The 16,612-nt window shown below is 31.0% G+C and overlaps 1 protein-coding gene across 6 annotated transcripts; it reads left to right on the plus strand.

The window, feature by feature from the left end:
• Positions 1-401: 401 nt before the first annotated feature.
• LOC127699979 (uncharacterized) lies at positions 402-16,379 on the plus strand. Of its 6 annotated transcripts, XM_052203350.1 has the most exons (13): positions 402-1,036; positions 5,869-6,021; positions 6,683-6,883; positions 7,680-7,718; positions 8,262-8,419; positions 8,625-8,805; positions 9,841-9,977; positions 10,412-10,575; positions 11,437-11,707; positions 11,984-12,035; positions 12,666-12,785; positions 13,020-13,100; positions 13,818-16,379. In XM_052203350.1, exons 8-13 carry the CDS (start codon positions 10,572-10,574, stop codon positions 13,821-13,823), a joined length of 534 nt encoding a protein of 177 aa, XP_052059310.1. In that variant the 5' UTR covers positions 402-1,036; positions 5,869-6,021; positions 6,683-6,883; positions 7,680-7,718; positions 8,262-8,419; positions 8,625-8,805; positions 9,841-9,977; positions 10,412-10,571; the 3' UTR covers positions 13,824-16,379. The 6 variants fall into 6 exon arrangements, 1 of the variants encoding a protein (XP_052059310.1); XR_007981328.1 differs by lacking the exons at positions 11,437-11,707; positions 11,984-12,035; positions 12,666-12,785; positions 13,020-13,100; positions 13,818-16,379 and having other exon boundaries at positions 409-1,036; positions 10,412-10,570; XR_007981330.1 differs by lacking the exons at positions 11,437-11,707; positions 11,984-12,035; positions 12,666-12,785; positions 13,020-13,100; positions 13,818-16,379 and having other exon boundaries at positions 409-585; positions 10,412-10,570.
• Positions 16,380-16,612: the final 233 nt, after the last annotated feature.

Here is a 16,612-nt window from a genome sequence, read left to right on the forward strand (position 1 = left end):
TAAATTTTCCTCTATCTTTACAAGTTCAGCATTTATGAATGTTGTATTGAAACTGGAACTTTAAAATTGGATACATTACATGATTATTACAAAAAAAGAGGGAAAAGCTACTAAAAAGTCCCTTATAGGGGTAAATTCAGTAAATAAATATACGTCATCAGGGACCGCCCATTTGGGGGAGAGCTTTCTGTATAAAACTGAAGTCATGTGCTCTTCTGATTGGTAGATAATGTTTGTAATAAATATTTTTTGATAGATGGATAAAAACTAGAGTTGAAAAAAAAAAAAAATAAATGCTGAATGTACTAAATTTTTTTACTACAGGGTTGAAAAGTAATGGGGGTCAGTGAAGGAATTAAGTGCGAATCTACAGTGTTTGTAAACAAGGCCATGTGAATCACTAGATAGTTGGGAAATATCCTGCAAATGCCAAATAAAGATATCTAATACGTCACTTTCAGGGAGCCAATCGGAGATGCAGATACTTATGCATTATGGTGAAGCTGTAATTAAGATGGCGACGGTCCTGCATCGAAACCCCTGTGTTTTTAAGCGGTGCCAAGTCAGAAGAAGGAGAACAATTATGTATTTTAGTGGCAGAGGAAACTTACAGTGATGTTTTTTTTAATTGGATTTCTCTAAAAAGCACTTACAAAAGTTATTTGCATAGTTTTATACCGTCGCCTACTGAAGTTATCTACGGCTACAGATACCCCAAACAATGACATAAATGAATTGAAGAAATATAAGAAAAGACTAGGATAAGGCATAAAAAGATCGCGCGACAATAAATAGGATTTTCCTTTTAAAGAGGCTGTACCGCTCCCACAGCTGTACATGACTTTTAACTTAATATGATTAACTTCACTATGATTAATAGTAATAATACGTAACCCAGAGATCATTATTTGCTTTTCAAAATGAATTACTGAACCAATCGTGATTTGAACCTGTGACCCATTGCACAGAAGAAAGTCGCTGCACTACCAACTCAGCTAAACAGTAATCTACAAGCACATGGTTAAGTATTGACAAGGTGAGACTAAGGGGAAGGGGTAATGCCATGAAGTGGCGTGAGGGCTCCACTTTTGTGGTCTAAAATGAACACATTGAGGGATCCTATGCAATCATTCTTTTATTTGTGATTTCCTTGGTCGCCATGTTGGATGTACACACTATATTTATAATGATCTTTATGAAATTACCTGCTTTCTGTAAATCATTTTTAAGTTATAAAATACACTTATAAATATAATATCATTTAATAATCAATGTTTAAAAGTCATCAATATGTGCTAATATTAAAATTTCAAGTGTTATTTGGTCATTCGAGGTACCGAAGGGGAAGCACGGCTACACTCCCCCGCGTCAACATACCTAATGACATACGGGCAATATCAACAACACTTACTCTGGCTGTAGGTTTTACTTTTAAACACCCTTGGTTTTTTAGTTAGACACCGATTGTAACCGGAAAGCATGATTTGTCTGATAAAGTAAATTACTGATTCAGCCTTGATTTGAACCTAAAACACCTGGCATAGTAAGCCACTGCTATACAAACTGAGTTAAGTAAGCTTAACTAATGGAGGGCAGTTATATATATCTTCTATGTAACTTGTAAGATGACAGTGTTCTCGAAAATCGTCGGTCCTGACCGCCAAAAATCAGCCAGGACCGAAAATTGCATGTGTAGTGGCAGTCCTGATGACCGACAATATTTTGGTGGTTGTTCACTTTTGTTTTCACATCATTTCGGTATTCAGATAGCTTTTGAACTGGTTGCTAATGTAAACAAACTTTTAACTGTATAGGTCAAAATTACGGTACTACTTTTGAAAAAGAACCAGTCGTCGGTTTCTTTGGTATTCAGATAGTTTTTGAACTGGTTACTACTGTAATTTAACTTTTGTAGCCTCTAGCTTAAAATTACGGTAATACTTTTGAAAAATAACCAGACATAAAAGTCATCATGGCATCCACATGGCTCATTTCGTTCAAAGGGGGTGCTAAACCAGAGGACTTTGTATTTGAACAGACAGAGACTGAACATTTTTTTCTATATTACAAAAATTGCAGCTGAGGAATAAACATCAGACTTCTTTTATTTCTTAATTTTAATGCACTTTTCACTGTAAATGATTGTAGTGGACACAGGTTGGGAACAAGTCAGGAAAAGTGGGGTATTCACTGTTTTCAGGGACATCCCAGTTTACAGGGACTTCCAATTTCTATTTCAATTTATGGCATGAATCAGTAGTATTTGTAAATACTTAGAGTATTTCATGAACAACAAAGCATGAATAAGTGAGGCCTTTCTTTTTCTAGAACTCAAAAACATACAAATCTTTTGTTTAGGAATCAACTGACCAAGATGCATGCTCCAGGTGTAACTGACCATTACTGAATTATGTTCACTTCTATTGAAAGTTTCTATTCATTGAATTTAAATGCCCAATTGATTAACCTATCTTTTTGTCATCTCATAATTGAATTATTGATGATCAAGGTATGAATTGGTGAACAAAGGAGTTGTTTTGTTGTGAGTTGAGTACCAAATAGACTTGAAATTAGTTTGATTTTTGAACTTATAAAAACACCTGCTAACATAAAACATTGTTATCAGATGTAAAAGGTGCACTTTTGTAGATTTCATACCATAAAATAGGAAAAAAGAAGTCCCTATATACTGGTTTTTTTTTAACACCAGAAAACTGGGGTGTAACATGAAAACAGGGAATACCCCACTTTTCCTTACTTGAGTCCACCCAACCTGTTAAACTTATTAAGCCTCGATGTAATTCATCATTTCGTAAAAGACATTTTTCCTAACGAATTATAAACAATTGGAACAGTTTACCCAAAATGTTGTGTCTGCAAAGACCGTTGATAACTTTAAATTACAACTTGATCATCATTGGGAAGATGTTATGTACCAGTTCTAGTGATAAATTATTTTTATTACAAATTTTTATTGAAATTCTTTACACTTGAGCCCTTAAACGACTCTACAGGTATTCTACAGGTAGTACTATGCATGAGACTAACACAAAAATGAAATCAAACATGTTATCAAACTGACAAAGTATAAAAATTAGTGAACAATGCAAAGTTCAAAATTTCATTGAAAACCACCAAATATATAACATAGAAACTAGGATGGAGTTTATATATATTGAGCAATGACTTTCATTTAACTAATAGGTGTTTGATAAATTCAAGTAAAATTACAGGACCACCAGATTTTTAGTCTTGGTGGTCCCAATGACCACCAGGAAAAAAAAGATTTCGAGAACTCTGAGATGATTAATTACAACAACTAAAAGTGTTTGTAAGATCCAGAATGAATAAACACAGAAAATTTGTCTGCTATAAATTAATGATGGCTTTTTTGAGGAAAATTTTACTGGGCTGTGGTTAGGATTGTGAATAATCATGATGATAACATTTTCAAATTTAAAAAAACAGTTTATAACCTTGAGAGGGAATAATCAGCACTGGTCAGTGGCGGATCCAGAGGGGGGCGTAGAGGGCGTACGCCCCCCTTACTTGCACTTTTTTTTTTATTAAGACTGTCAAATGGTTAATCAGACTAGATATTGTTGACTCTGCCATTTCCGCTATTATGCAAATTACACATGAGACCATGGATCTATATTTCTGTTAGAAACACATGAAGGACTTTTTTACCACAACGAAACATAGGACCATAGAACTATTAAACTGTTAGTAGCATGCCATGGTCTCTTTTATACATATTACACATGAGACCATGGACATATATATACGTTAATAACACATCATGTACTTTTAAACCACAAAGAAACATAAAAACATGGACCATAGACTGTCAGTAACATGTCATGGTCTCATTTATGCATATTACACATGAGACCATGGACCATGGACATATATATCTGTTATTAACACATCATGGACTCTTATAAAGCTATGCAACAGAAGACCATGGACCAATTAGACTTGTCAGTAACATGTCATGGTCTCATTTACGCATATTACGCATGAGACCATGGACCTATACATATGTTATTAACACATCATGGACATTTATACCACAATAACACATAAAACCATGGACCAATTAGATTGTATCATGCCAAGATCTCTTTTATACACATTACAAATGAGACCATCGACCTATGTATCTGTTTTCAACACACAAAGAAACATAAGACCATGGACCAATTAGACCGTAACATGCCATGGTCTCTTTTATACACACTACACATGAGACCATGGACCTATACATATGTTATTAACACATGGACTCTTATACCACAATGAAACAGAAGACCAAAGACCAATAAGACTGTCAGTAACATACCCTGGTCTCTTTTATACATATTACACATGAGACCATTGACCTATATATCTGTTATCAACACATCATGGACTCTTAAACCACAATAAAACAGAAGACATTGAACCAATTAGACTGTCAGTAACTTACCATGGTCTCTTTTATACATATTACACATTAGACCATGGACCTATACAAATGTTATTAACACATCATGGACTCTTATACCACAATGAAACATAAGACCATGGACCAATTAGAACAACATGCTGTGGCCTCTTTTATACATATTTCGCATGAGACCATGGACCTGTATATCTGTTATAAGCATATCATTTTCTCTTTTATACATATCACACATGAGACCATGGACCTATATATTTGTTAGTAACACATTATGGACTCTTATACCACAATGGAACAGAACACAATGGACCAATTAGACAGTCATTAACAAGCCATGGTCTATTTTATACTCATTACACATGAGACCATGGACCTATATATCTGTTATAAGCATATCATGGAATCTTATACCACAAAGAAACAGTAGAGTGTGGGCCAATAAGACTGTCAGTTACATTCCATGGTCTCTTTTTATGCATTTTACACATGAGACCATGGACTTATAATTTATATATCTATTAACACTTCCTGGATCACAATGAAACAGAAGACCCTGGACCAACTAGACTGTAAGTAACATGCCATGGTCTCTTTAATACATATTAAGCATGAGACCATTGACCTATACATAAGTTATTAACACATCATGGACTATTATACCACAATGAAACATAAGACCATGGACCAATTAGACTCATAAACATGCCATGGTCTTATATGCATATTACACATGAGACCATGGACCTATATATCTGTAAGTAACACATCATAGACTCTTATACCACAATGAAACAGAAGACCATGGACCACTAGTCTGTTTGCCAATTCCTGTAATTAGAGAACTTTTTTGGTTGTCTCCCTTAGGAGGGACATTAATTTTTAATGACAATGGAGATCTAGTGGAAAGAGCAAATGTATCTATGCGTTATGTGTGTAACCTCTAAGTATTTCAAATCATTTAATAATTTTTTTAAGCTAAATACTTTTGATAACTGAAGTTATTTTTCAATAAAAATTTGTTAAAACGCTGATATATCACTTTCAACTTATGCTGAGTGGTCAAAAGCTACTTTGTCCAGCATAGAACCAGTCTACTATTGACAAAAGGAAGTAATTTTTCTTTATTTATATATATTTCTTATGTTTCATAATGTAATGTTTTAATATGGAAGATTTAAGTATACAATTGTTTTATTTAGATTTTCTGCATGGACGATAAGTATTTTTACCTCAATTAGTAATGTGTAAAATTACTGAAATTATTGTAGTAAAACTCTTATGTTATATCTGTATTTATAATCACACATATAAATATTTACCTGTATTTATAAATCTTTTTAGTGGGAGGGAAAAGGGGCATATTGTAACTTAAAGCTGTTAAACCATAATTTTATGATACTGATAAAGTGTTTGTTTTTCAGAGGCAGACAACACTCCAGATCAGGCTCCAGATGATAATAATATTGTTTCAATACCATCCTCTTCTGTGCTGGAAACTCAGGTCTATGATTTGGATGTTGGCATCATGAGATCGCTGATATCCCAATCAGCTGGACCACTGACTTCTCTATCTAGTATGACACAATATATTTTTATGTATTTTCCTTTCTTTAATATTAATAACGTATGGTTTCCATTGTTATATCCTTGTAAGTTGAAAACATTTATAATAGCACATTCTTAATGGTTTACCATTATAACTTACTGATAGGATATAGTAAGTTTCTATTTAACCTTGATAAAGGGGGCTATGACGCAAGAGTAAATGACATGTCATACATCAAAACTTTGATGGACTTGTCATCAGATTACTGAATATATATATCCCTACAGTGTTGAATTATTGTATTATATGCCATTTTGTATAACATTGTTTTGTTATTAATGTACAGTGATTATTGGTCTTGTGTATTGTAATATTGAAAGCCTTTGGCTTAGAAAACATCAGCATGTTGACCCATTTCTTTTCCCTTGGGCAGTTAATTCTTTGTAATGCCTTTTGCTTATATTTATGTTATTTACATATTTCTTTTAAGATACAGGCTCTTTGGGTTTAATTGTTCTTTCAGCAACACACTTAACTATTTTAAAATTGGTGTATTCCATGGGCATAATCTTTTGATGGAACAGTGTTAAAATTAACAATCATTATTTTACTTATCTTTTACACCATCCATCAACTTTTGTAGTCTCCTCAATCAGTTGTAATGCAACTTGCTTTTGAATATCTTTTAGTATATGAATGGTACAGAAGAAGAATGTATAGAAACTGGCCACCATGATCAAATAGAGCCTCAGGAAACAGGGGAAGGGGACAAGGTAGTGCAGGAGACCGATGAAGAACAAGGGGGAGTAATAGTTCAAGAGACAGGACAGGAGAAAGGGCAAGAGCCGGAGGGGGAAACACACGTAAGTTATGAAGATCATTCGATACAGGTGTTTTTTATGTCTGTTTATGTTTAGGAACTTTTAATTTTTCATATATAATTAAAGTCATTCATTGTATATATTAAAAAAAAATTAAATATGTTGTATGATTGCCAATGAGACAACTTTCGAGAGACCAAATGCCATAGAAGTTAACAACTATAGTTTACTGTTCAGCCTTCAACAATGAGCAAAACCCATGCCGCTTATCAAGCCATAAAAGGCCCTGAAATAACAAATGTTAAACAAATTAAATTTGAAAACTAACAGCCTGATTCGTGTACAAAACAATATACAATTATGATAACAAACGAGAACCAATGAATTACACTGGATTTAGTGTAAATACATCATTAACAGTCATTAACATTTAGAGAAAAACATGACCTTGTGAAATAACTCGATCCAGGCATCAAAAGATGTGCGTATATATTTAGTGTGATTTTAATTTACTGATGGAATAGTCAATATTTATTCCAATATAAACAATATTTAAAGATCTAATTACAGTGTTAAATTGTTATCCTTTTAGAATAAGTTTATTTAACGATTGATAACTTCACCCAGAGCATACCTAAATTTTCCAGGCTCGGTAAACAACAAGGTAAAGTAGGAAAATCAATATGAACAGTCACATTATTTTTAAGGAAGTCTTTAACTTTTCAGCAACAGGAGATATTAAGAAGCAGGAAAATTTTTCTTTTTTTTTTATTATGTTTCTGTTTATATTACAAAATGTGTGGGGTTTTTTTTATATAAAAGTATATGCACTGAAAACATTTAAATATTGAAGTGTATTTTATAGGTGAAAAGAGAAAGAATACACTCAATTTTCATGGAAGAGGTAAAATATAACTTAAATTTTTTATAATGCACAAATTGAAGTTTATTTTAAACCATTACACATAGAGGCCACTGTTATGGCCTTATACTTTAACTAAATACAATGTACAAAGAAAGCTGTAAATTGGTCAGTTGAAACATAAATGTTGGGTATATACCATTAACACAAAAAAATGATTGATTGATTGAAAATTGGTTGTTAAACATCCAGTGTTGAATATTTCATGCATGTTCAGGATGACAAAATAAATGACAAATATAATAAATGATGCATGTTTATAAGAGACACACTTGAAAAATGGTATCATGTATATTCTGAGATCTTACAAGTACTTCACCTATTTGAAAAAGTCATTTGTGTATAACTGTAAAACATTTCCTTGTTTCTTGCTGCGCTTATAAAATTCCTTGGTTTTAATTTTGAAATGTCTGAAATGTTTTTAATTGCTAAAACTTATTGATCACATATATAGTAACAAACAGTTGTTTTTTTTTTAGATTTGTTTCCTTCATTTAACAATTGTTTTCATTTATATTTATTTAGATTACATTAGAAGAAAAATGTTTAAAAGTGAGGTGTTTGATTACATTGTGGTTTGATTTGTGGGGTTTGGCAGAAGTTATTTGGGATTACATTCCTGTTTTTCCAGACACCCTGTCAAATACTTGGAGGCCCAACACCTTAATAGATACCAACAAAAAGTAAGTTATTAATCTAGTTTCATCTAGTGGGCATAGAATTTGAGTTGATAACCTACATGTAAGTGCTGGTTTTAAAATGATTTTTCAATATAGCCTTAATTAAATCCTACATCAAGATTAGAAATAAATCCTTGTTTATCTTGCTTTGTTTATAGTTAATATTCTTTGAAAATCAGATAATATTAGAGATGTCCTTTTTTTTCAGGTATAAAGACTTTATACCACTTTCCATAGGGGAACGTACAGCTTACCAGTCCACAGCAAATGGAAATTGCATTTATAATGCAGTGTCCATTATCCTCTATGGAAATGAAGATATGGCTGTGGTACTGAAGCTGGCTTCAGTGCTGAAAATGGTGGACGATATAGTACCATTTTCAAAATATGTAAGAATACAATATATTCATTTATTTGTTTTTTCATCATTTTATACCATTCTATTACAGATAGAATATAGAATTGTTTTTGCTCTAAATCCAACCTAATGAGGTTCCCTACTGGAAATCCTTTTTGCTAAACAGTTCTATATGTTAAATCATTATAAAGCAAGTATAAAATTCAACCTGTTTATTAGTCCCCTATCGACGAAGTCGAAGGGGACTTTAGGTTTGCACTCCGTCCGTCTGTCTGTTTGTCAGTCCTTCTGTCAGTCCGGCAAATCAGTTTTCCACACTTTTTTTCTTCATGCTTGAAGATATTGATTTGATATTTGGTATGTAGTTTTATCATAACAAGTAACAGATCAAGTTCGAATTTTGTTCCGGTCTGATAATTTTGTGCAGAGTTATAGTCCTTGGACTTAAAAAATTCCCTCAAATATTCAGTTTTCTGCACTTTTTTTCGTCATTCTTGAAGATTTTGATTTGATAATTGGTACGTTGTTTTATCATGACAAGTTACAGACCAAGTTTGAATTTCGTTTCTGTTTGATGATTTTTTGCAGAGTTATGGTCCTTGGACTTAGAAAATTCACTTAAATTATCAGTTTTCCACACTTTTTTTCGTCATGCTTGAAGATATTGACGATATTAGTTGTATAGTTTACACCATGACCAGTTATAGATCAAGTTAGCATTTTGTTCCAGTACAATTAATTTTTAACCGGTAGGGGACTATGTACATGTATTGCCATGCAATACTCTCAGAATGCTTGTTTGAAAAGATTTTATATTTGCAATTCACAAACCATTTATATGATCACAATCTGGTGTTACAATCAATATCAAAATAATGTAGTATGATAAAAGAGTAGCACATAAGTATACAAATGTAGACAAAAAGGACATATATTAACAAAATTATGTAAATCACAGGTTACCATTAAGGGGTTATCTATGATTGTGCTTGGCAATGTTAATTTTATTTTTTTAAATTTGAGCACTGACAGAATTGCCTATAGGAAACAGTTATTTTAATTATAGAAGAATTTAAAGAGAAAACTATCTGTGGGTTAAATCTACCCTGCTGCAGGTGAATGCAGCCTCAACAGCAGAGGAGGTAGAGTATGGATGCCGAAAAGAGCTGGTCTCGACTATTCAACATCCATACAGGGAAGGAAGTAAGTATAATGTTTCTTAAAATAATTTTTATCATTCAAATGTTTAAAAAATATATTAATACAAAAATGAGGAAATGTGGTATGATTTCCAATGAGACAACTCCCCACAAGAGACCAAATGACACAGAAATTAACAACTACAGGTCACCGCACAATCTTCAACAATGAGCAAAGCTCATATTGCATAATCGGCCATAAAAGGCTCCAAAATGACAAATCTAAAACCATTCAAACAAGAAAACTAACAGCCTGATTGATGTACAAAATAATGAATGAAAAATGCACATATTTATTTAGCACCAATAGTTATAGTTCTGTTCTGTATATCATTACTGTGTGACTTTTTTTGATGATCAATGTATGTAATAGTAGACCAAGTATTCTGTTTTTAATTTTGCTACCTATGTATAATATCTTTGTTATTTTCCATTCAGCTGTTTTCCATCTACATCTATTGTCCCATTTATTGTCACGTCCAATACAACAGCACTGCAAAAAAATACCAGCAGTACCTGCGACTGATCCTGCCACCGTTGACACCCCCAGCTAGACCATCATTTTCACACTTGGTTTGGGTGCCTGCCAATCCAAGAAATGCGTAAGATATCAAAGTTGTATGCCTCACTTTATCCTGCAATCAGTTAACTATTGTACAAATAACAGGTACACAAATAAATTTTTGCTTTATTTGTACATGTACAAATAAAGTCTACAGTTACCCCACTTCCATGTTGAGCAAGCTGTAATGGGGATAATTCTTTTGGCGTAACAGTTCATTTTGGGGTCCTCTTCGCAGTCTGCGATTTCTTAGAAAAAAATAGATTTGGATTTGGATTTTAACAACTAAAGTTTCAAGTGTCGGTGTAAATTGCAGGATAAAAACAATATATGTACATTGTCAGAAAATATCAAATTTATTTGTAATCAGTACGAAACAGGAGAAAAGCTCTGAGAGCCTCTCTTTTAATCCTGTTTCTAAAGCTCATACAAATAAATTTGATATTTTCCAACAATGTACATATATTTTGTATATTTATCATGCTCATTCCAAAGATATTCACTCAAAATATATCATGTTAACAATGTCTGTGTATTACATTTGTAAAGTTATTTCCATGATCACTCACATCATTTACCAATAAATATATAGTGTGTGAAATGGCTATGTATCTCTAATGTCAAAACTAAGGCTTACAATTTCATTAAGGTTGCTGTAAAGTGTGATTTTCATGTTCCTTAGGAGTGACTAAAAAATATATTATGTTCTAGGGAGTTCAGCAAATTTTCTGAAGAATTTTTTTTAATTCATCTGACTTGAATTCAACCTAATTACATACTACATCAAAAAGCATTTTGGAGTAAAATGAAATATATTTATAGACACCTAAATGCATATTTTTTTTACTTTTGAATTTAGTTATACTTGTATGATAATTTTTTTATTATTTTCTTCATACAGTTTTGCATCTATCAACCATGTGGTTCCAGCTGTCTGCTCATTTGGGACCTTATGGAAGCAGTATTGAGGATTGTGTGTTCCTTGGCCTTGGGTTGTGCTGTTTTATGGTCAGCCACCACAAGGATATAACCCCAGGCTGGGTGGAATGTACCCTTTGTGGACAGTGGGTTCATGACACATGCATGGGTGTCACTGCAGCAGCCTTTAGCTTGCAGGATGATTTCCCATGTGAATGTGATTGCCTGCAAAATGGAGAGTTAAAACTGAAAAGGTAAAAAAAATACCTAGTTCTCATAAAAAAAACTCTTCCTTTATCCGGTCTAATTTACCCAAATATAAAATTCTGTGTTTTCAATACTTAGTATTTTCATTTTTACGGAAATTGTACCAAAATGTTTCTAAAATTTTTTTCTATATTTTTTGTTGAATGTAAGTTGGTTTTATTTTTATGTACACCATTTAGAGATAAGTTTTATGCTATTGGAAAAGTATTTTGTATTGTGTTAGCTATTCTACATTGCATACTTATTTTTTTTTTATATTTCAGCATTGAATACTACACAACTTTGCAGGTTAAAGACCTGGATATGGATTTCAATGTAAGTGTATATTATGAAAGAACAAACATGACCATTTATTGAATGATGCTGACTCAGACCACTACAAATGAAAACTAAAATGAGAAGAAAGACAAGTTATGCAAATATTTTGTATTTTGTCTTTTGTATCTAGTAAATAGTCAAAATATGATTTTTTTGTTAAACAGTATGCCATACTTTCTGTGCTACAGTTCTACAGGTGATGAAATATTAGATAAATGTGGTACCAAACCCCTTGACTAAAATTAATTTGGCTCGTTTAATTTTCATAAAATTTGGACAAAAAAATTACTTTGAGCCTTTGACAAAAATATAAAAATTTCAAAAAACTTGAACCACACAGTTTATCAGAAAAATTCATTGGATCTATAGCAGTTTGACATACACTAATTTTGATCATTCAAAAGCTTATTATTTCCTTACAATAAAACGTGATTTAAACGTTCAGCTGATTTTTACAGAGTTATCTCCCTGTTGTGTTATGTGCCACCTTAAAAAGGCATTTTTAAGGTCCACAGAGTACTGATTTTAGATGAAATTTCAATATTAGAACATTCTGTTGACATGTAAACTTCTAAATCAAAGAGGAATACATGTTGAAATGTGATATTTTCAAACTGATACTTTCAGATGATAGTCGACAAAGTGGCACAAATGCACAGCCTGAGAAAAGAGTTTTCCAGGGAAGCAAATGGAAAAAACAAATGGGCTTTGAGAAGTGGTCGGTTTGGTCCATTTACAGACGAGTTTGTAAGTTTTAGTAATTAATGTTATTGCAGTATATATCAAATGGTATAAAAAAAGTTGTAGTTACTTTTATCTTCAAAGTCATGCCATTTGATAACAATGTTTTTACCTCAGCAATAAAAAGTTTTAAGAAATCATTTTTATAATAATTGTATTCAAATGTTTCTGAAAAATGAGAAAAAAATTAATTTGAAGGTAGCTACAAAATCTGATTGTTGTATTTTTCATTTTCTTCAGGTTGACACTGTGAATACCAGTTTGATCACAAATGTTGGAGTAGAAAAGCTCCACCTTATACCGAATTTATATATGCCTGAGGTAAATAACATTTGTTTTACATATGAAAAGTATGCTTTAATTATATTCATCTCTTATTCAATTGTAAAATCTTGAACAAAATAATCTTTTGAGTAAATGAGGCTTGCTTGTTTATATGTAGATACAAAATGAGTTGATATATACAAAACTAGAACATTCATTTATTATTTCAATTTTAAGTCAGACTTAAAGGAATATTTAGAATTGTTACTATGGGAAAATCAAAGTATAATTGATTTGTTAGGTTAGAATTGGAAATTCTTATTTTTATACGACTGCAAAAAAATTTTTGTGGTTGTATATTGGTATGACGTTGGCGTCGTCATCGTCGTTGTCAGATTTTTTTTTCCTTTTTTTTCTTTAAAATTTTCCATTTTAAATTGGTTATTTCTGATTTATATATAAAAGCAAATAATAATGATATGGTTTGAATAGGTAAATTAAAATTTTTTAAGTTCTTAGACCACTTTCATTCTGTGTGAGAAACCTATGCTGTGTCAAATATTTAATTACAATCCAAATTCAGTGCTGTATCAAGCTTGAATGTTGTGTCCATACTTGCCCCAACTGTTCAGGGTTCAACCTCTGCGGTGGTATCAAGCTGCGCCCCAGCGGAGCATTTTATTTTAAATCAAATGATTGTGTTGATATTATTTTCTTTTGGCTTAATTTTAGACGTATTTTATTTAGCATATTATTCTTGTTATTTTTTTTTAGGTTTGATACAAGTTCTATGTGAAAAAGAAGAAGTAAACAGGCTTGTGGATGAACCTTGTTCTTCTGAGACATAAATCATGATAACCACTGTATATCATTGTTACTTCCATTTTCATTTTCATTTTTTTTTCTTCAAAAAACTTTTTATCTGTAGATATTTGTAGCAAAACATATTGATGAAAAACCTATATCTAAAGTGACGATCCATATGTTTAAATTTGTTTTATGATTTTTAATCTCTAATATCTACTTTTTTATTCGAAAATATTAATCCTTAGCTGAAAATGTCACTCAAATTTTTCACACAAAACCTTTTTGGGAACCCAATAATTGATAACATATATATGACTCATTTTTGATTCAGCCATGCTGGATCTATGCGATCACTCTGTTTTTGTAGATGGTGAAGACTACTAAGTTGAAGACATGATATAAAACTAATTATGTGTTTTTATGACTTGCAGAAATTTTCTGCACCATTTTAATCATGAACTGTTCTTAAATCAGGAAAAGATTGGTCGAACAACCCTTTTATTTTAGATATACACTTGCATATAGTTCCTTTGTAAATCAAAATTTATAATGATTTACTAGTTATGAATTAATTTGAAAAAGTATTTGTACATCAATTGAATCAGTTGATAAGAATTTTGAAAGTATTATATTAGTATCTTATGCTTGTGTAAGTTGTTGTTCAATGAAATGTAGGTCAACATCTGTATTAATATATATCAGTTGATTCCCACACTTTTTTTGAAATGGTATTACTCCAATTTTTCCAAAGGCAAGTAAGAGTCAGTATGATTATCAACTGTCATGAATTTTAAATAATTACAATCAAAGGTGTAAGTATTAAATGGAAACGACCCCAGCCTTAATTCACCACAGTTAATGTCTCATGACCTGTTACATAATTAAATAGACACAATTTATTACACACCTAACTGAATACACACATTCTCAATAGTAAACCTAAAAATGTATATTTATTTTAATCTACAATAAAATATTCTGTTAGTTTATGCTAGCTAGCTGAATGATTAATCAGATGTGGGTTTTTTTCAAAGAAAAGACAAAAAATTCAAAAAAATATGTATCAAAATGCAAGCTAATTTTATTTCACTTGTAATATCAGAGTGTCATTATCATCTGACATAAGTCAATAATCAAGTTCAAATTAATTAGTTGCAATTATCAGAAATTTGGTTGAAATAATATACAAAATTGCATAACTCTTACTTGAGCATTTTCTGCAATAAAATTTATTTGTTTGTTCTCCATTTATATCCCATTATATTGCTATTTAACAGTAATTGGAAATATCTCATCATTAGGTATTTGTACATTCAGATTTGAATACAGGAAATGTATTTTTTCTTAATGAAGAATGAACACCAATTAAGATAAAAAAATAGTTATTTTTTTTAATTTTTGTTGTTGAGAAAGTGCATTTCTAAGGCCTCTTTCTGGAAATTATAAAGCCAGTTATTATAAATGGCATATAAAAAAATATATTATTTGACGATTTCCCTTTCCATTCTTGTCAAAAAAAATCTGACAGAGTCTAAAATTGAAATATCAATATATATATCAATATTTGCATTAATATTTTTTTTTCCTTTGGAAAATAACATAGAAATTTTACAGTAAGATTGAAAATGAAAAGAGAAGAAAATATTGAAAAAAGTATGGTCAGAAAGAATATCAGACTAGCTATAAATACAATGGCTGGATCACAACATCAACGATGCTTTGATTTCCATTATAGTTAAAAATATAATTGTTAAAACTCTTGACTATAAAATTAAGTAATTATCTAAATGCAGCATGGAAAATGAGATGTCAAATTATTTCTTAACATTGTATCATTTGTGTTGTTTTCTGCTGTTTATCATTGTGTAATATATGTTTTGATTGCCATAGCATGTAAATGTTTTTTGCAAATAAACTCATTCATTCATTCATTCATTCATTCATATTCAGTTTAAATTTACAAGGTAGGAGTCATATGTGCGTGTATATATTAAAGTTTATGTCTATTTTTTAATTGTAAAAATCATTTGTCTAATTACTATTTTACCATGAATAATACAGAAAATATGTTTTACCTGTTATTAACTAAGTAATATGTATTGTTCAATGTCTACAATCGTTGAAATAGTTGAAATTGACAGTGGTATCTCATTTATATTGACCATATATTATACAATCAGTGATATATCATACAAGTACACACCAATGTTTTATGAAATAACTAGTTATTTACATATGTTATATTGCTATTCAAATTTGTTTTATTTATAATATAACTATTAATAAACATCAGAAGCTTAGATCTTATTACTGTTATTCCTAATAGGAATCCATCAACTACAATAACATAAGAAAATTTGTTGGAAATGTTTTAATCAATTTTTTTCCATCAAACATGATTAATTATATTTAATTAATTATATTTCTTTGTAAAATATTGAATTTTAAGTTTAGGACTGTTAGTTCATCTGTTGGGCATGTATAAACTTTTTTTTTTTTATAATTATGAATAAATATTTTTTAAATTTATTTGTTTATTATTTGTGCTGCAAATGTATCCAAATGTAAAGAAGATAACCTTACATAATAAGTTATGAAAAGGGCAACATCATTTACAGATATCTTTTTCATCTGTTCTTTCTATCAATTACAAACTGGCAGATCGCTCCAAATATTCCAAAAATGGTGGTAAATATACATGTATTTACCAAAATTAAAATACTGCATGTCATAATATTCTTAAGAACATGGACAGGACTCCA

The sequence above is a fragment of the Mytilus californianus genome, unplaced genomic scaffold (genome assembly GCF_021869535.1).
Source record: "Mytilus californianus isolate M0D057914Y unplaced genomic scaffold, xbMytCali1.0.p SCAF_46, whole genome shotgun sequence".
NCBI lineage: Eukaryota > Metazoa > Mollusca > Bivalvia > Mytilida > Mytilidae > Mytilus > Mytilus californianus.

Excerpts from the sequence above, each read along its gene's own strand:
- LOC127699979 (XM_052203350.1), top strand. Across the intron at positions 12,036-12,665 it reads ACCTGGATATGGATTTCAAT|ATGATAGTCGACAAAGTGGC; the intron begins GTAAGTGTATAT and ends TGATACTTTCAG. Across the intron at positions 12,786-13,019 it reads GTCCATTTACAGACGAGTTT|GTTGACACTGTGAATACCAG; the intron begins GTAAGTTTTAGT and ends CATTTTCTTCAG.